The following is a 20836-nucleotide window of genomic DNA, read 5'->3' on the forward strand; positions in this document are numbered from 1 at the left end:
GTGCGGGATACCGGGGGCAGGACGGGAGGCAGGTGCCGTGCCTTGTGGCCCTGGGGCGGGGCTGCCGTAGCGCCTCGCCCGTGCATTGGGTCCAGATTCATACATAAATATCACCGGGGTGGGCCCCCACACTCCCCAACCCGGGAAAAGAGAAGAGGGGGAGGAGGGGAGAGGGGAGGTTAAGGAAAAAAAAAAAAAAAAAAAAAAAAAAAAAAGGAATAATAAAAAAAAAATCCCAGTGAGGTCATTTCAATGAGAGCGCAGGAGGCGATGAGCCAAGGTCGACTCTTCTGGAGGAGGCGCAGCCCCTGAGCGGCGCGGTGCTGCATACCGCCGCGCTGCCCAGCCGGCCGCCGGCGGCGCCCTGTCCCCGTGCCCGCCGCCGGCCCGGCACCTTGGAGAGCTCCGCGTCGCCGCCGGGCTCGTTGCCGGGCTCGTTGCCGGGCTCGTTGCGCGTTTGCTGCGCGGGGCCGGGGCCGCCCCGCCGCCCCTCGGCATCCCCGGCGGCCGCGGATGCGCCGCTCCGCCCAGGCTGCCGGCGAAGGAAGAAAAGTTTGGGGGGCCACTTTAGGGCCGCCGGAGCGGCGGAGGAGAAGGAGGATGCGCGGTTTCGCCGGCTGATCGCGAAGGAAGGATGACCGAGGGAGGATGTGCACCAGCAGCCAGATCATCGGGAGCCTCCTGGTGCTCTCCGTGCTGGAGATAGGGTTAGGGGTGTCCAGCGTGGCCGTGGGGGCGGTCAGTTTCAGCCTGGTCCTCACAGAGCATAAACCTCAGCTGGGAGACTCTTCTCCGGTATGGAGCGGGGTGTGTGTACGTTAGCCATTTCACTCTCTCTTTAACTCTTTATGGTGATGATCAGACCGTGCGAAGGCACCCTCCCCTCCCTCCCTTCCCCTGCCTTCCCCTCCGCGTGTGCATGCTGCGCCGGGAGCCGCGCTGGGTCCATTGCCGATGTGCATGGGGAAGAGTCTGCATGCTCGTGGGACTGGGGAGAGAGCCGCGTGTGGGTGTCGGGATAGGGGGGACCCCTTCTTGCTCGCTTTTTGCCTTGTTTTGATTTTGATGTAAATGATTGAACTTTCCGTGAACCCCTTCTCACACCTGGGGAAGCCCGATGCCTCGAATGCTTCCAGCATTAAGGAGCCTGGGCCATAGCTTGTAATCTTTCAATCGACTAGGAGCTCTGCTTTTAAAAAAGAACAGCCCTGTACCTTAGGACTAGACTGTTAAAGGGTGTTTTAAAATAATGAATGTCAAGGCTTTGTCAGCTGAGCTTTGAGCCTTTGGAGGAAAAAAAAAAAAAAAAAAAAGGAAAAGGAAATGGGCAAGAAAATGAAAGAAATGTTCTCATGATCTGGGCATCCTGAGCTTCTAGTAAAATGAATTTTAAATAAATAAATAAATAACACCAATAATGGGTTAATAGAAGGAACAGGTTCATAACACAGCAGAAACATGTTCATATCATTGAGCATTTCTCACTTCTCAAAAACCTTTATTTTTTTCAGTTTGAGATAAACATGTTTCTAGGAAGCATTTTCCTCCAGATGGTTATTTATATTTATGAAACAAAGAGAAGGAAAAATCGAATATTCAACCTAAACATGAGTGGGCATTTTTGAACTCCAAAGCTGTTTTGGCCAGCTTGGATCAAACAGCAATATTTCTAAAAGCATTATTTGTATTGCTTGAGATAAGATGTTAAATGCAACAAACTCTTGGTTATTCATCAGCTTAACTCCTATAATTTACAGATTCATTCTGACAAAGTGCTTCGTGTAATATTCTCACTGTCAATAATTATTAATTATTGACAACAGTCATAAATATCTGTAGCAGTACATAAACACATGATTCTGCACTGCAGAACAGGTAGGCGAGATAGGAGAATGAAGACATGATAATATAGGACACTGGCCAGCAGATAATGCTATTATCAAAATCAGTTCAAAGGAGGAGGTTGCTGATCATTGCTGATGAAGAAAAAGATTACTTTAAAACATGTGTCTATCCGAGGATTTAATGACAGAGGATAATATCCTGGGCTTCAGTGAAATCAGAGAATCCTGACCAGTCAGTGCGATCTGATTTCTATGCAGTGGTTGCATTTTGTGACAATGCAATCACAGCTGATCCCATTTCATGACAATGCACATTTCCTGCACAACTGCTTCATTCTTTTTTATGTTTTTTGTTACTCCACATAGTTTATCCTAGTCAAAGATTAAGATCCTATTACATCAGATGTTGGTTCCAAGGACTTTACAAGCAAAGCAAGAGACAGATGCAGGATTAAAGGAGATAAAGAAACAGCAAAGCAAAATTGATTGGTATAACAGGTGGTTGCATTAACACACCAGCAGTCTGGCTGATTTTGAGCTGTCTGTAAGTAGAGTTTTAGAGAGGAGTAAAACAGAGAACAATTAAGTGATTTTGCAGATGTTTATAGGAAATTCTCCCTATATGTGTGTGCAGAGCCATGGAAAGGAAACTGAAGGGACTTGTTTGAATGTGTAACAGGTGGGTGGAGGATGCCCACAACCAGAGTCAGCATCAACTGTTAGAAACTGAGCAAACAACAACACACTGGGTAGGCAGAGAGAGGACACACAAAAACTGTACTGTGAAAGCACGTATCTTATTTTTCGTGTAGTTGAGGAAATGAGAAATCACAGCACTGCACAGACTGGGGTGACATCGTTATAAAGGTTTACTTACTTTGTGTTGAACTTTGATCAAATTCACCTTTGTGGCTTCCTTTTTGTACCACTCCAGCAGTTCAAACTGTCTGTAAGGTTGTGTTCTTCTGTCTAGAGAATTGGCGGTTAAGACAGGATAAGAAAAGGGCCACGGACCTACCTGTCTCCAGGGATGTTTAGGGCCATGAATAAATGTGTCCAAAGTAAAATGATTGGAGAAAGATTTGTTTGCACAATCCTCAGAATATGATGCTGTGGAAATGGCATAGCCCACCTTTCTGCCCACTGGATCCTACACTGAGCTCATGTTGGCTGTATTAAACAATACGTATGCACTATATATATGTTATATATATGATACATATTATATATCATATCATATATATATATATATCATATATCATATCATATATATGATATATATATATACCATCTATATATATCATATATATATCTGATTCACATTCTTGAATCAAAGTTTCACCTTGAGAAATAAACAATGAGGAAAATAAAAATAGAATTAAAGGAAAAAACTGCTTCTTTGACATGTTGGGATGCAAAACACTGTAGTTAAGTTGAACAGTGTCATGTCTCCTCTAGTAATTTATTTGGAAATATTCTAAAAACTTTTGACCCTATTTTACTCTTTACTTAAGTGGGTGGAACTCAGCAAAGGCCCAAGTTCATAAGGAAATAGATGAAGATAGCATCACCATGGAAACCCTAACCTGGATTCTTAACATTTGGGAATCTTAAAATCATGCACATTCTATCTGCTATACTTGCCTCCCTGTGATGGCTTCTATTTGATATGTTAGCTTTCTTTTTAAGAGTTTACTTTTTTTTTTTCTTTTTTCATTGTCATCTTTCAGCCAGATAATTTACTAGCATAACTGACTTTAAGGATGTGAATCCCACCCATGGGATTAGAGATACAAGTGAAGTTAAGCATGGGCTGAAATGCTCTGATCATTGAATGCTCTGCATTATACATGAGCAAGCCACAGAAAGTGGAGTAGACAACAGTGAAGAAATGGAAAACCTAGGGAATGTCTATATCAAAAATGCATGGAAATGGGAAAACATTTGTTGTTCTCATTGGATTTGAGCTAGATTAAGATGCTACGAGTTGTTTAAAAAGTAGCCAAAAGAAAACAGCTGAAGGTGAGAATGACTTCTTAAATTATCTAGAACATGTGGAGACAACTGACTGATTTCTTTCATATCATATGCAGTCTTTTAAAAAATTTCCATGGCTACTAGGTTAAAAAATAATATATAGTTCAAGAATATCTTAAGATGGATATGTTGTTGCTTTCTGGATTTTCTTTTTTTTTTGTTATGATTGCATTATGATCTACTCCACAGGCTATTATCAGTGTCTCCCAGATTTCTGTAACCAGAAACTGAGATATAGTTTTGAAATCTATTGTTCCAATTCAACTATGTGAGGTACCATAGAAATGATCTAGCTCATGAGCATGTTGAACCACTACCACAACACAGCAAGAATGACAGCCATCTGTTGGAAAGGATTTTATACAAAGAAAAAATCAGAACATAATCTTTCAAAACATATTCACTGATATTTTTTCAATGGCCACATACTCTCCCATTTATATTTGGAACATATTAGTCACTATGATTAGTGTCTATATATTTACACACACATATGTATATGGCTCTAGTTCTCATTTATTCTGCAGTGGTGAATAAATTATTGCTATAAACAAGACCCTCACAGCAAGAAAGAAAGAGAATGAGACAAAAGCCACATCTTAGTCAAGCATGTCATCTATTTTTACTTAGAAGAGAAATACCTGATGATTCACTTCTGGTTATGCCCCTCAAGAATGATAGTCTCTTCCCTTATAAAGACAAATATCTAAATGTGTTTAACTGATGTGCATTCTCTGGATGTTTATCTGTCTGTCTGTCTGTCTGTAGGAGCAGAGTTACTATTCCCTTTATTTGTGATCATAGCAGTATGGAATTCTTCCTGCCCATGAAAAATCAGCATTTATAGTTTGGTATCAGAAATATGCTCCAAGATGTCGCTTGTAACAGTCAATTTCAACTATTTTTTTTTTTTAATACAGTACTTGAAGGGAAGTCTTAAGGTTCAGTCAGTAGGGAACTCTCCCAGAGCAAGACTATTATTTTGGACTGTTAAATCAATGTTGGTGGCCTAAAATTTTAAAACATTCATTTTTTTTACATCTAGTTTTTACTGCTGCCAAGTTTCTTTTGGAAAAGAACGGTCAAATTATTTTTTTCAAAGGAACACGCACAAAAAAAACCACATTATTGTTCAGCATGCAGACAAAATGCAGATGTGATCCTACTTTATTTTAACATGTGCATTGAATTTTCATCAAACTGGCCATATTTCTGGCTGGCTCCTGCTCCTAATGAAATTAATTTCAGCACTGTCAGTGAGCTCGGTAGAAACTGGAGAGCGTTCTGTTCTGTACACGAAGGAGGATGTACCAAGCGTGGCAGCTGCTTGCCTTATGTGGAACCAGGACAATTCACCAGAGCTCGGGAGTCTTTCAGCAGGTTTTCTTTATCATTCAGACCTTCCAGAAGCACATGCCGTTCTTCAAGCTGGCCTGTTCAAGCAGCCTTCTAGTGCCTGATTTGTATTTAAGAGAATCTGCTGAATATAGATTGACTTAAGCATATGTTAAAATGTTTTTTTAAGACTCTAGTTCACCTACTGCAAATTATTCTTAATTCGTTAGTTTTCAAGAAACAAGCAATCATGCTCTAAGTATTTAATACAAAATAGGATAATTAAACATTATTTACTGTTTGTTATTCTAAAGTAAATCCTAAACAAGTAATACTCTTCTTTTGCACTGAGAAGTTGAGTGTTTTTCCAGATAGCCAGGGGTTTTGTGAACCACCTATGACAGGTCCAGAGACCCACTTCTAAATTTCCCCAAGTTCTTCTGAAAAGCTCTTCCCATTTTTAAAGTATCTTTGAAGGCCTAGAAACATATGAAAGGAAACACTAATCCAACTCAGATTTGGAATAATCTCCCTTCCTCTATTTCATCAAATACATATGGATGACCTGGAATGCTGGAGGGCTCTCTATACAATGGGTGTATTCTGAGTTTCTTTGTCATGAATAATAACTGGCAATCAAATTGTCCTTATATTCAATGGTTTTCTCTAACATTTTATTCAGTCTCTCCAGAAAGAGTTCCCATAGACAGTTTTCATTTTCTCAAGGGAATTACACTATTACTTTTGCCTTTTTGCCTCCTTAAAAAAAAAATAAAATAAAAAATAAAAATAAAGAATTCCTAGGTTTAATATACAGCATAAAAACAGTTCATTTTCTTCTGCATGATGGAAACCAACAAATTTGGCTCCCTGCAAATACAACTGAAACTGTTTTTGTTTTTGTTTTTATTTTCTGATTTTTTTTTTCATAATACAATTAAGAAAGTCCTCTTTTTTTTCCAGGAGAAAGTGAATGAAGCCAAGTTTTCTGTTTCAGCAAATATGAAATAGGGATTGATCCAAACCACAAAACTTGACTCTAAATTGAGATTTCAGCCTCCTTACCAAAATTTCTGGGTGTTTGGATCTGAGGTTTTGTTTCAAGACCGTACTTAATATAAAAAATTAAAGCAGGCTCAAAATAAACATTCTCTTTTTCTGGGAGGTCTTTGATTCTTTATTCCAAAGTTCAACAGGCCAAATGTGCATATATTGAACAAAGGCAGGCACAGACACAGTGTGAATGGCAAAGGGTCCACAGGCAAATAGACACTAATGCATCACTTTGCAATCACACTCACACTAACAGGAGGACTTTGACTCTGCTAGGTTCCTGGAAAATCTTCCTGGAAGGGGGACAGAGACACTCACAGTCCACTGAGTTTCAAAAGCAGTCTCAGAGGCTTTTGTGCTTTGTAACATTTTTTTAATTATTATTTTTTAACCCATCATCCAAGAGAGGTTCTGTTCCTATTATCAGGTGATATATTCAGTTCCTGCCTCTCTGTGATAGTCTTGACATGAAATAGCATGTATCATAGGAGGTATGACTACATCTGCAACCAAAAGTTACCCCAGAAAAAAAAAAGGAATTACTTGCAAATAGTGATATATGTAGTTGTTTGTGTTTTGTTTGTTTGTTTGTTTTGTTTTGTTTTTAAGTGAGATGTTGATCTTTTAGCTTCTTAAGAATTTTCTGATGAATCATAATCACAAAAGAAAAAAAAAATCCAACAGTGAAACATAGCTTCAACAAGTCCCTCTCTAACTCCTAGTGCATTTTGGAGGGCTTATTCATTTAGCTTATCCTTCATGAAATATTCTAGCCTTATTCTCAGCGTAAGTTTTGAACACTTGAACATTTGATCTTCAGTCTTCAATGGTATATTTCTTTTCCACTCTTGATTTACTGTATTTAATGTAAGAGTGTTTGCCTTAATTTACTTCAAGTTTGACATAGAAAATTTTACTATATTTAAAGAGTCCAAGAGATTAGTAAAAATCAGTGGAGTATAACCAATGATTATCCAAAAAGGAGTGAACCTCAGCATGGCAGTATTAGTCATGGGTATAATGCAGCCAAAAGTATCTCAACTGTTAAAAGTCAAGTTTAAATAGTAATGGTATATTGACATGACAAAGTCTTTCAAAATAGCCAAAAATAGACAGGGAGTGGCAAGACAGCAGAGCCCCTGATGGCTGTATTCCAGTTGGCAGTATTATAAAAGAGAAGAACTCAAAATTAAAAAATAAACCAGAACACAGGAAATTCCTTTTCAGTCTGATGCATACTCACAACCTTTTATTGGTACAAAAAGTGAGTGTAGCTTCTCCCATCTACTTTTCACTACTGTTGACCATAACTTCAGAACCCCAGAAATGTTATAGAAAATTACTATAGCACTACCAATAAATAAATAAATATTCGTTAATTTTAATATTCATTAATTAAAATTCATTAATATCCTGAGCCACTGGCTGATCTATCAAAAAGCAATGATCAGAGTCATATGATCAGAGTCAATGATCACAGAATCACAGAATCACAGAATTTCTAGGTTGGAAGAGACCTCAAGATCATCGAGTCCAACCTCTGACCTAACACTAACAGTCCCCACTAAACCATATCCCTAAGCTCTACATCTAAACATCTTTTAAAGACTTCCAGGGATGGTGACTCCACCACTTCCCTGGGCAGCCTGTTCCAATGTCTAAAAACCCTTTCGGTAAAGAAGTTCTTCCTAACATCCAACCTAAAACTCCCCAATGTACCATGACTTCCCAGCCTTTCTAGAGCTCTGTATATTGAGAAGCCTGGGTAAGGCAACTCTGCATGAGCAGCGTCTTCATGCCCCAGGTAATGCGAATATTCTCTTTGTAAAGCAGGTTTCCATTGTTTCCAGTGGATCAGAATCTTCTACAGCCTTAGAAGAGAGAGATAAGCATTTTCAAAGCATGGCATGAGGTTTAATTTCCTGACACTGGTTCAAATTCATCCATTGGTTTTAATAGCAAAATGCCTGCTGTCATAAATAAATAACCATACAGTTTTTTGGGCAAGCCTTTACTGTGTGAGTGTGACACACTGTTATCTCAAAAAAAAAAAAATAATAATAATAATACTGACCCTTTGCTACTGCCAAAATGTTTTGATTCCAAGATTTTTAGTACCTTCATGAACAGTAGTGCATCCAGTTTTATAACTTTCTTGTCTTGTAGTCATATGAATTATAAAAATTTGGCATAACCTTTGGAAGCTCACAGAGAAGAATGTGTAAAAACTAGGAAAATTCAATTTGTCTGATGTCTCTGTTGAGTTCTTTAACTACAGGGCACCTTATTTCCTGTGTGTGGAGAGAGAGAGAGAGAGAGAGTAGATATGCAGAGATGTATAGAAAATACAGACCCTGATGCAATAAAATATTACTCCAGATAATCCCTTCTGATACTTTAATGTCTATGGAATAACAGGGTCACTCCTTACTTTATGGAAGCCAGTATCTTAGGTCTTGCAGATCAGCTTATTCACTATTCTTTGGATTTCAACAGGAAAGTATCCTTGGTAACATAAGCATCTGGCACCGTATAATGGTGATTTGGAAGATTGTATGTCCCATCCTTGAAAAACAATAAAGAATGGTAAAACTGCCCAAATGGGTGGGTTCTAATGCTAAGGGAACCTGTAATTTCCTTGTTTCTCCTTTGGTCATGTGCAAGACTAATATAGCATGTTCATCACAGACTGTCCTATTTTTACCTTCTGGATAGAATACAATGGAAACAGAAAGTCTTCTCCAATTGAAATTAATGATAAAAAATCAATTTATTTTAACAGGCAACTCTTTTTAAAAATAAAAAATAAAAAAATGAGTGACGTATTCTTTTAGTTTGGAAGGGAAATTATCAGAAACACATCTTTGGAAATGTACAACATTTTATTTTTAATCTAGTTAAGGTACACTTGTTATAAGTTGAAACTGCTTTTGATGGTATCTTCCAGATCCTTTACATAAACTTCCTAAAACTCATAAGATTTTCTTTATACATTTTTTTCCTTATAAGATTTTCTTTATACATTTTTTTCCTTTTAATCCTATTCAATCACTACAGAGAGAAATGATATTATTAGTCTGCTTTATCAAGACTGACTGAATAAAACTTAATTACAGTGATGTTCCAAATAAATAATTTTTCGAGCTTTCTGCATGAATGTTGAAAAATGGAAAGCACTACGTATCAAAACCTGAAGCATGGCTTGAGTTGAAGCAAGGACAGAATTGGGAGTGAAATATTAAAACTTCACAGAAAGCTTGAGTAATAACATACAAAGCAGGTGTGATAGTTATTAGTTGAAATCTTCCCTACCTATGGGAAAGGGGCAGAGGGAGCCCTTCATGTTCATTTGATTTTATTATTATTATTCCAACTGGTGAGCTCTAGTAGCAATTACCAGCTGTGCAGTACATGTCCTGAGCTATTCAGTGCCATGACCCAGCCATTTACATGATTAGATTGGTATTAAATTCACATCCCATGCTTAGTATAGAGGTAAATAATGTATAAAATGAAAATATATTAACTGTGGGGAACTGATTCAATGGCCTAACTCAGAGTAAAAATACATCTCGAGGCTTATGCCTAGCTACATGCACAAACAACTTTGGCTAAAGGGAGATAAACTGTGTAGTAAAGCAGCTCTTCAACTGGGATACTGAAGTTGCAACATTCTGGTAAGCAAATTATGTACATATGTAATATATCATAGGGACCCTGAACAATACTGAGAAACTGCTTAATTTTTTTTTCTCTTATGTAATAGCCAAGCCTGTTCTGTGACTTAATCCTAAATCAAGGACAGCTAAAGCTTTTTACTAGAAACACCACCTCAGTGCAAAAAGGATGTGGAAAAATCCAGTCTTAAAACTACAAAATTACTTTCCAGTAGGGGTGTTTGGTTTTCAGCTTTACTGAAAATAAGTAGCATAGTTTTCTTAACAATGGAGTTTATGAGGTATTGAAGGAACCTTTTGACAGTATTGCAGACACCTGGAGAAGGCCTTATTGCTTTTATACAATTCGTGTAGTTCCTACCGCGATTGCTCTCTCAGGGGCTGTTCCCTGTTTCCCTCATTGAACTTGTATGAGGAAATAGAGACATCAGAGAACATCTTTGTCTTTGACACAGGTCACTACAACACATTAAGTTTTATTCATAAGAGCTGGTATGGGGTTGTATGTTTTCTTTTGTTTTGTGTTTTAATCACTTCTTGCCTAATACTTGATGTCACGACTGACAGATCAGTTTGTGAAAGGGAACTACATGAAAAAGGACAGATCCCTTCACACGATCTCTTGCAGAGTGTGCTATCCAGACTCTGCAACAGTTTTTTCCTGCATGTTCACTGTAGCCACATCAACAGATGTACTTGGTATTTACATTTGCACCCACAGAGCTGACTGACCTGCATTCTTGCCTTGAGGTCCACTGTTTTGAGGACAACAGTCCATACACAATCCCTCAGTGGTTCACACTGAAGGATTAGGGCATTAGGTAGGATTGAAAGTAGATGAAGTAGGATTTGGATCACTGATTACTACCTTACTAAACTTATTTTCTAATAAAATAAATTATTTAAAAAAAAAAAAAAAAAGTATAAAGACATCTTTATCTGGCACAATTATGTTTTTTTTTTTTTTTTTTCATATTTTGTTTATTCAAGCAGTTTAAAAGTAGGCCTGCTTTCTTTCTCTACTTTTTTCTATTTTTATGACTAATCATCCTCAGTCTGCCTTCCCAATCTAGTTTCTTCTTGTATAAGTTTATGGCTGAGGTATAACTTCCTGAGTCATAAGGTTTGTAATAAAAATGCTGACAACAACTATAACCATTGCCTAGCTTACTGTTGTGGTCACCACTAAAGCAACACAGCAGGATTTAAACTTGAGACCTTAATGATGAAATAATTGTTTGTTTGTTTTTCCTTTTCAGTTTCTGCTTTGTGGCATATGTGGAATATTGTGCGCCAAAAAAAAATCTGGACTTGTTGTAAGTTTTTCCAATACACTTATAACACACAAGTATTTGAAAGGCATACTTATCTAAGTTGAACACTTTACTTAGCACAAACTGTGTCCAAGTGTTTCTGCTAAAAAATCACTAAATATTGCAAGCCAGCAGTCCAAAGAAAACAATCAGCACTTTGGGTTCATCAGGCAACACAAAGCATTTCTGAAATGCCCTATTTAGGTCATGCCAATTTAAGCCATATATCCAAATTTATCCCTGTCTGGATGGAAAACCTCTTCACATAAATCAATGACAAGTCAAGAAAGAGATCCTCAGCAGTGGATTGTATCTTCTTTCCTTCAGGAAACCATTTCTGTAAAGTGTGGCATGACTGGGCTACCAACTCAATGAGGTTGCTGAACAAGTTTGATTTTAGATATTGTTCACTGTTCATGGTTCTTTTCACAATCAGAATAATGAAAAAGTTTTAAAATGATGATGGATATCTTCTGTTTCTTCTAAGAGTAAGAAGTATAGTCATTTTTCTGACTGCAGCAAAATGGTGTGATTGCAACACAAATCACTGCAGAATTTTGTCTTTATGTTAAAGACTTGATCTTATTGTAAGTTATAATGTCTGGCTTTAATCCTCAGTCAGCTTGGTTATCGTGCCATGCACAAATGTAAGCCATGTAAAATAACTGTAAGTGTGAAGGGAATCAACATCTCTCTCTTATTATTTTCAAATATCAATGAATTACCCTAAACCCTGTTACGATTGCGGCCTCATTTCTTAAAGGATATAGACCATACTCAGTTTCTAAAAGCTGTCTGTTCTGCTGGTCTCATGTAATAGTGACTCGCTAGTGGACTGCAGAGTGAATGCCGCTTCACTGACAAAATTCTCATCTCAGCTGTGTACAGAAGCAGTCTGTGAGGCTCCATAAATTGTTTCCACAACAGAAGCATATATACAAAACCATACTGAATCACATCAAAGGTCCATCTAGACAAATGTCTGTCAGACCAGCAGCATCTAGGGAAGTGAATAAGGCAATCATTTAGCAATAAGGTCTTTCAGCCTCATGTGATTTGTGGCTCAAGGACATCCTGAACCAGAGATGGCATCTTTGTGATTAAAGCAATGAGGTCTTTAAACATGTCTCATTAATTGCAGCCTGTTTCACTTCCTTCTAAAGTTTCCAGAAACATTTTAACCACATTATTATTAATAATAATAATAATAATAAAGCAAAAAAATTTAGTCCACACTGACCTTCTGTAAAGCTGCATAGATTTGTGGTTGATTCTGTTGCTTCTTTGTCCAGCACATTCACCTTCAGCATGTTTGAAGACCCACAAAAGCTGTAGGAAGTCTCCAATTTGCTAACAGACTGAACAAACTAGAACTGAACAAGAGGCACAGTTGGTTGTTACATAAAGCAAGAGAAACTCACTGCAAATACATGAGGCATTCACTCCTGAGAATTAGTGAGAAACCGCCCAATAGAAAATTATGACACATTGTCATGTTGTTATTTTTAATTAAACGTTGGAAATCAGAAGATTTGTGTCTTATTAGTCCTTACATTGTCTAGTTTTTAACACAGGCAACTAATTCTACGTAACTTTATCTTACATGCAACATCAATCTTAACTCTTGGACACCAGAGGGTATTGTATTCCCTCAGAGTCCCGTGGGACCAGTGGGAGTTAAAAAATGAATGTCAGTGAAGTTCTTTGCAATCTGTGATGCTATCAAAGTACTGAGTTATGGTTAGTCAAATTTTTTATATGAATGAATCTGTCTCTGAGAAATGTTACTGTGACATAACCTCTCTTGTCTTTCCTGACAGATGATCCTTTTTTCTGCCTGTTGCATCTGTGGACTTATCGGAGGAATTTTAAATTTTCAATTTCTTCGTGCTCTGACAAAGAAGTCATCTGCTCTCTATTCTTTGCATCTTGCCTCCATGTCTCTTGCATGCATTGGAATTGGTGGTTGCACCCTTTCTTCATGGCTCACTTGTCGGCTAGCCAGCTATGAACAAAGGCGTATGTTCTCAGAAAGAGAACATTCATTGCATCACTCCCATGAAATGGCAGAAAAAGTGAGTTGTGTGTCTTTCTTATTTGTTCTGCTTCCCTTAAAAAAAGCTACTGTATGTCTTAATGTATACAACTGGCAATGGGTGTATTCAATTTTTAGTTATATATGAGAAAGAGCTTCTGGGAAATGAAACTGCCATTCTGTGTGAGCTTTATTGTATTGCGTTATATGAGGCTATTTTTATGTACTGTATATTTGCAGTACATCCATTTCAATGAAGTACATCCATTTTCAACATAATTCCATTGTATAGCTATCAAGGGGTTTAGTTGCTAAATATAGCACTTCATAAATAATTGGAAGCCTTATTAATATGGATTATCATGTATTGTACTGTGAAAAAGCACAGAATGCTTTCTGTAACATCATTGCATGCTTCCAGGATTTAATCAATTTCTTCCTCTCACAAGTACTCAGCTTATAAAGTAGGTTATTTAAACACAAAATCCGCAGCTAAAAAACCTAGAAGACTAAACCTAAGCACCTAAGGCATATTTAGACATGTAAATGAAACCGGTCTGATCTGCAGCAGCACTGAGCATTTATTTCCTTTCTCTGTTAAAATGAAGTTTACCATGGTGTCTCAGTCCATGCTTAGGTGCTGAAATTTAAGATCTCAAAGTTAAGCACACAGGGACAATAAATAAATAAATAAATAAAATTATTGAAATCAGCTTCTTCAGAGTTAGGGATGTGATTAATTTTCAAGGAGTAAGATATTTACTGACACCCCATTCTTTACGTCTTGGTTTAGTATCCAGTGTTTTTCGTTTGAGCAATGACTAGAGAAATGAATAAAAGTCATGCAGACTGCCCACCTAAACTGCCATGTGCCAGTTTACATTACAGTTAAGTTTAATTACTGAGACCTCTGAAAAGCAAAGGATAAATTTATTCAGAGTGTAGCATGTTTTAAGATTCTCCAATAAAACACAATAGAGCAACTAATTGTCCATTATGTAAAAATTACTTGTCACTATTCTGTTTTATTTTTTTAAATGAAACGAGACAATTAGAAATATATAATGAATTCACTTTAGAAAATGTTTTAAACACATTTAAAAAACTTATTTAGTATAGATTACAACAGCAACCTAAAATCTAGTGAAAAAATAAATTTCTCCCTCTCATTTTAAAATGAAGTATAATTCTGATGAGCTACATAGGTCTTGCAGATGGTAGGCTAGATCCTGCCTTTCGAAGAGGCTCTTGCCTCAACAAGATGAAGCCCATCTGAGAGAAAAAGGTACAGACAAAAGAAATGGCTTGGCAAGAAAAATGCTTCAAAATGTAAGCCCTGCCCTGTCACTTTGGGCAGGAGATGACCATACACAGCAGTAGATCACTGCCCCATTTCTTTGCCTGTTGAGGTTTTGCACACTTAGCAGTGAGGACTGCCAGATGCCCATCTATCTTGGGTGAATGCGGGATGAGCACCACTGGTGGACTCACTGCACGTGTCTTGTAGGATTAAGTATGCATGCATAGATGACCTGATCTGGGACTTCTCAGGCCTACAGCCTGTGTGGGACCGCCTGCTGCTGGCGGGTCTGAGTGCATGCTCAAGGCATGCCCTTAAAAAATAACGAAGGCAACTTAACAACGTAAAAAGTTATGTCAAATTAGGCCCTAATTTATAAAAATAGTTGTAAAGTGTTTTATATATAAGAATATTTCGTATATTTATACTGGTATACAGTAATATAGACATGTACTGCATGTGCATTTATTTGTGCTATATTTATTGTATAATTGTTATATTTATATTAGAGATTGAGGGGTATTGAAATAACCGACCTGCCCAGCTGCCCGGTGGTTCCCCCGACACCAGAGTTACCTCCAAGGTACGCTGAACACTAGGGAGCTACCATGTTGTTATGTCACTTCAGGAAGTGCCACCTCTAAGAGGAAGTCATAGCTTCAGCTAATCAAAGTTGGCTGATGCTGTGACATCTCTCTGAGTCAGGAACAGTGCTTCCAGGTGGTGACATAATTCTACGTGGTGAATGCTGCAATTTGGAAGTAAGTTGAGTATTTAAAATATTCACCCTAGTTACAGACATCCAAATTCTCCGGTTTGGATGTTGCCACCATTAACTCACTCTGCTTCTAACCCGTGTGCTCCTTCATTTCTTGAATTCAGAAACATTTTTTTTTTTTAATTTATTAATACTTTTATTTTTGAGGATATAAATATTGGGGAAAATAAATTATTTTCAATATTTTCTGATATTAAGGTGGTATTCTAACAGTTAATGTCTGCGGAGGATTCAAGTGATAAAAGTGACAAAAGGAATCATACACTTTGTCACTCACTCGTGGCTTGCCTTCCAACAGAGTAGTACCTTTTACTTGTGGCTAATTGAGAGTTAATATTACGTGGTTTGGTATTCTTGTTCCCTTTCCCAGCTGACCAATACCTTCAGCTTAGAACCCACAAAGCATTTAGACACTTACAAACTGACAGCTGCAGTGCCTTGTTTCAGAGCAGGCAGTCTCCAGACAGGAATCCCAAGTTCAGTGTTAGGCATGCATCAGTTTCCTCTTCAGTTCATAAGAAGAATAAGACACCATGTGAAAGCATCCAGCACCATCACCTGCCAAATGAAGAGTTGGGTGATAGAAAATGCTCAGAAAGTTTACATGCCTTCTTTTCTTTGAAGCTTGTGCTTGATTACAGATTATTGATTGGCAAGTCTATTTGGTTTGATGGCCCTAAGCTTACTTTGTAGAGAAGAATAGCATGTCCCTTCTTTCAGAAAAAAGTGCAGGGAACAATTAAGTCCTGTGATCTATTTTAAAATGTAGGTGGTAAAACCTGAGAGAGGAGGCACCAGCGCTTCCACTTAATATGAAACTGAGTTTTGGTCTCTGTATCCCTAGTTATTTATAAATGAAATATTATGGAGGAAATAAGGGGAGAAGTGAGAAAGGGGAAAACTGGAAATAAAGGCCAGGCCCTATAATTTCCTTCTCTTTACAAAGTATCTCAGCCTTGATGCTATAGAGTTAGAGTTTTTCTTTCTGTCCTTTCCTGTCTTTTTAACCCAGTGAATCTTGCTTTACTTTCTTCATAGAAACCTCCACAAGAATGGTGAAAACCACATCCCTTTTCTTCAACATTTCCTCCAACTGTACCTATGAGGTAGAAGAGGTTAATTTTAATCTTCCCATGCAGAAAAGAGCTATTGGTTCTCAAGCAAAAATTTTAGAATTAGCATAACAGTGGCAACTCTACCTCATCTACCTGAATTCTAAAAAGAATAGCCAAAACTGCATTTTTATTCATGACTATTCCTCTTGGCATAGTTGGATGTTCTCTGGGATCTGTCATTGGACATAAGCAGCAGATCACTTTATGTTTGCATCCTGATTCAATTTGGTGAGGGGAAAAAAAAAAAAAAAGAAAAAAAGAAAAAAAGCTTAGGACTGCTTAAAATTAGGCAGTTCTGAGCATAAACTCCACATGGCTTTGCAGCCTTGAAGGTCAGACAAGTGCTTAATGAATGTAGTCATCTGCAGGCTTACACAGCTGCTAAGTAGGCATTGTTTGGACTGCAATCTGAGATTTAGAAAATCTAACTCCAAACAAATCTTGTTTTAGGTGCCTTAGGATTCTGACTCATGAGCAGGTCAGCTTACTTTGGGATGACTCATCTGCCACTTGAGCAGCAACTGCTGAACTGCTAAAACTGTAGTCTGGTATATTAAGGGAAAACCAAAATCAGTCCCATCCCAAGGCAAGCAGCCTCCACTCAGGCGTCAAAACCCTTAGATCCTATTTGGATCTAGACCTTCATGCCTAAATGTCTGTCCCAGCCAGCATCAAATGGCATCTGTTTGTAATATGTCAGCATGGGAAAAAGGTTTGAACAGAAATGAAGACTTAATTACCATCTTTTTCCTTTGTAGATTACTACACAAGTTTAAGTTGAGGCATTTTAAAGGACAACATCACAAAACTTGCACGGATGCCATCAATGCTGTGTATGTGGTCTGAGAGTAATGTCCGACTCAATCAGTGTCAATGAGTCTAGCAGCCTTCAAATGTACTTAATTTATGTAGGAAGAAATGTGATTACTTTCTTTTACAGTGACATTTATGAAGCCAAATAAAAAATGTAAAGTTTTTCTGAATGCAAAACATTCAGAGTTTGTTAGGTATTACAACCTTAGCTAACTAAATTTCAAACATCATAAATTAATTTTAGTTTTAATCAATGTTTTCTATTCTTGTTGCAGGAAATGACAGACAACCTAAGCAATGGAGGCCCACATCTGATTTATAATGGAAGTGTATATTAAAGGGTTTTTTAAAGTTCCATGGAATGAAGTGGTTTTAGAATTTTCTTCAGGAAAAAGAAAATTTACTCCAAGAAATTGAGAAAATGGAAGTATCTTAGCTTTTATGACTCCAGTCACAACTGCAGAACAGCACAGTTGCATTTCCCTTTTAGAAACATTCAAAATTTGTCTTCTAAACATTTTGCGGATATACAATATTTATTCACTTTCTGGCTACTCTTGTTTTTGTTTTTGTTTTTGTTTTTTGTTTTGTTTGTTTGTTTGTTTTTTTGATGGACTTCTCAAGACTTTTCTCATGAAGACTCAAAAAACAGAAAAAAATAATGAAATAATTCAACTGGACAACTGGACCACATTTAGCCCAGTCACAGGATTCCTGAAGAGATGGAAGAGGGCAGAGGAAGGATGGCTCAGGGCAATCTTCTTGTCCTCCCCAGTTAGCAGCATCTGATGTAACATGATGGTTTCAGATCACGTGGCATGGTACCAGCAATGCATATGCACAGCCCTCCTCCCCACATTGCAAATGCATCCAGCCTCATTTTGCCCAGTAGATTGTATTAAAAAAACAGTGCAAATTATTCCTCCAAAATGCTCCCATTTCACATGCAGAGTGTAAATGAACAGTGTGCTGAAAACAACACCAATGTCTTTGTTTTGAAAGACAGAATGCTCTAAGAACGCCATAAATCAAAACCTCAACAATGCCTTGTTGTAAAGAAATTGTAAATATTTCCAATTTGTGAATGAAGTATATTTCGTAATTTGTTCATAAAAGATGACAAATAAAATGAAGTCCAAAACAGTAATTTTAAATATTTTTTTTCTCTTTAGAAACACCTGTAAGGCTGAACCACCATGCTTGCGGTTTTGCATAACACATTAACAGGTTCCTAAAGGGATGAAACAACCTCAGAAAGGAAGTAAGGTAGTTTGAACAGAAGTATTACCAAGGTCAGGACATTCTGGCTGTTCTCAACACCCACAACGAAGTTTGGGGTCTGATAAATGTTCAGACAGAAACTTTAACCAACTCCAAACTCTATTGTGGGATCTACTGGCTCATATAGTCACAAAAAATGGAAGATGCTTTCTGTAACAGAACAAACAGAGCATAATGTACATATAAGACATTCCTATAAAAACACTTAAATGTTATGCAGTGAGTTTATGACAGCACTGTAAAGCCCACAACTTCAGAATCAGTTTGAGATGCAGGCATTGTTGATGACTGGCAACATCTGGTGATGTATACCCACATGCCCAGACAGGTGTCAATAGAATCTTTCCTACCACTGGTGCACGTGTTGAATGGACAGCATGTTTTAAAGACACAGTCAATAAGGAATATTCAAAGTTGTATTTTTAGTTGTAAAATAAGTTCCTTTATTATTCTACCCAGGCTGTCTAGAGTAGAGTTCAAGTCTTGCCATAAAAACCCGTAGGAATTATGTTAAATTGTTTTGTGAATTTACAAAGTAGAAAATAATATTTAATTCAGTTATCTTATGATTTTCTAAGTCTTTAAGGGAGTTTTGCATTCCATTACAACATAAGAAATCACTGTTTTAAGAAACCATTTAAGGCTCTCAGTTATACTTCATGCAAATTATTTGAATAGCTAAGTTTAGGAGCCAGAAACTTGTCTGCCTCATGAGTCTTTCCCTCACGTATCTATCATCTCATCGGGCTTTTGAATCTTCTCTATGCCCCTGACAGACTAATATGTATTTTAGCTATTGCTAATGAGATTGTTCATCAAGAACAGGAATGCTGTCATAGACAGCAAATTTGATGCTAAAGCATCTTTGCTCAAGGAAAGTGCTTCCTTTCCAAGGGCCCACCTTGGAAAGACTGCTTCTCTTCCTACATTCCACACTGTTTGGTCTCATTATAACTGCTACCTCCTCTTCAGCTTAATTCTTTTCTTTCTCAGTAACAGGAAACATGGGATATATTTGTCCCCAGCCTCTGCCCCTTCTGGAGGCACTTCTGCTGCTGTTATGGGCACAGACTGTCAAGGTATGACTAGTGCCTAAGTGGGTTGTAGAGTTTCATACAGGTTGAAGAAATTCATAACAGACATAGAACCAGACAAGATGGTTCCATAAGAGTCCCTTCCTCATTGCATCAGTCTAAAGAGTGTAAAAGGCCCTTATCAAAGAAAAGCAAGAACAAAATAAAAATGACTCAGAAATCCACCTCAGAACTCTCTGGTTAAGGTTCCTCTTTATCTCTGTAAGACAACTGTAGAATCACAGTTCATACAGAGGCATTGTATGACACCTCAAGTCTAGGAATGGTAGCTTCAGATCCTAGAGTGGTTTGGAATTACAGTTCGGAATCTGCTCAGGAATGACCTGAAAGACCATAACATCAACCATTTACTTATCACAAACACTGAATTTCCCAGCATGGTAGTAAGAGTATGTGATGGAGCAGGGAAATAGGTGACTCTTCTATATCCAGCATAGTGTAGTTCAGGGCAGGAGCCGCTATCTCATGCTTCGGAAAGGAAACGATAACACATTTCACAGGCTCACAATGTTTGAAGCCTCACTGTAACTTAAGAAATACAACCTGCACCACTTCTGCTATTTTTCAGGGGGTGCAGAGTGAGAAAGAATAAATCTAGGCCACAGAGAACAAAATAGTAGTAGTAGTAGTAGTAGTAGTAGTAGTAGTAGTAGTATATTTTTTATTTCTTTTGGTTCCAAGTTGGTAGAATGCAGAAAAACTGGCAGGTACCTGTATTAATAAAAGCCTTGAAAATGCAAAGCTGGAATTCAAGAGACCTATGAAAAAATGTCACAAAAAAGGCTACTCCTACCTTAGTCATACAAAGAGAATCAAAATTCTTAAAATCAAAGTAAATTACTATAATATATGAATATGTTAGGTAATTCTAGGAAATGTTTCAGTTCATTTAATGAAGTTTTGTTCTATTAATTGCATATTGAGTTCAAATGTAATAGAAGCATTTTCTGAAGGTTTTCTTTTCTGGTGCAGTTGAAAGGATACTCATTCAACTTATCCAACTGCATGAACAACAGAACTTTTCATTTTCATTTAATTTCATTTAAATAAATTTTTCATTTACATCAATAGTTTGAAAGTTGGGCATGCAAATCCATTTTAATCTAAAAAAGATGAAGCATGTATTGGCTTTGATACAGTTATTTCTGATTCCTGTGGCTG

General features: G+C 37.5%; 1 protein-coding gene across 5 annotated transcripts; it reads left to right on the forward strand.

Moving 5' to 3' along the window:
• The first annotated feature begins 254 nt into the window (after positions 1 to 254).
• On the forward strand, positions 255 to 18447 carry TMEM196 (transmembrane protein 196). 5 transcript variants are annotated; one of them, XM_013095447.5, is made up of 5 exons: positions 255 to 813; positions 11206 to 11262; positions 13080 to 13334; positions 15104 to 15177; positions 17576 to 18447. In XM_013095447.5, exons 1-5 carry the CDS (start codon positions 649 to 651, stop codon positions 17580 to 17582), a joined length of 558 nt encoding a protein of 185 aa, XP_012950901.1. In that variant the 5' UTR covers positions 255 to 648; the 3' UTR covers positions 17583 to 18447. The 5 variants fall into 5 exon arrangements, with proteins under 5 accessions (XP_012950901.1, XP_012950902.1, XP_012950904.1 ...); XM_013095448.5 differs by having other exon boundaries at positions 255 to 807; XM_013095449.5 differs by having other exon boundaries at positions 261 to 795.
• The last annotated feature ends 2389 nt before the right edge of the window (positions 18448 to 20836 follow it).

The sequence above is a fragment of the Anas platyrhynchos genome, chromosome 2, assembly GCF_047663525.1.
Source record: "Anas platyrhynchos isolate ZD024472 breed Pekin duck chromosome 2, IASCAAS_PekinDuck_T2T, whole genome shotgun sequence".
Taxonomy (NCBI): domain Eukaryota; kingdom Metazoa; phylum Chordata; class Aves; order Anseriformes; family Anatidae; genus Anas; species Anas platyrhynchos.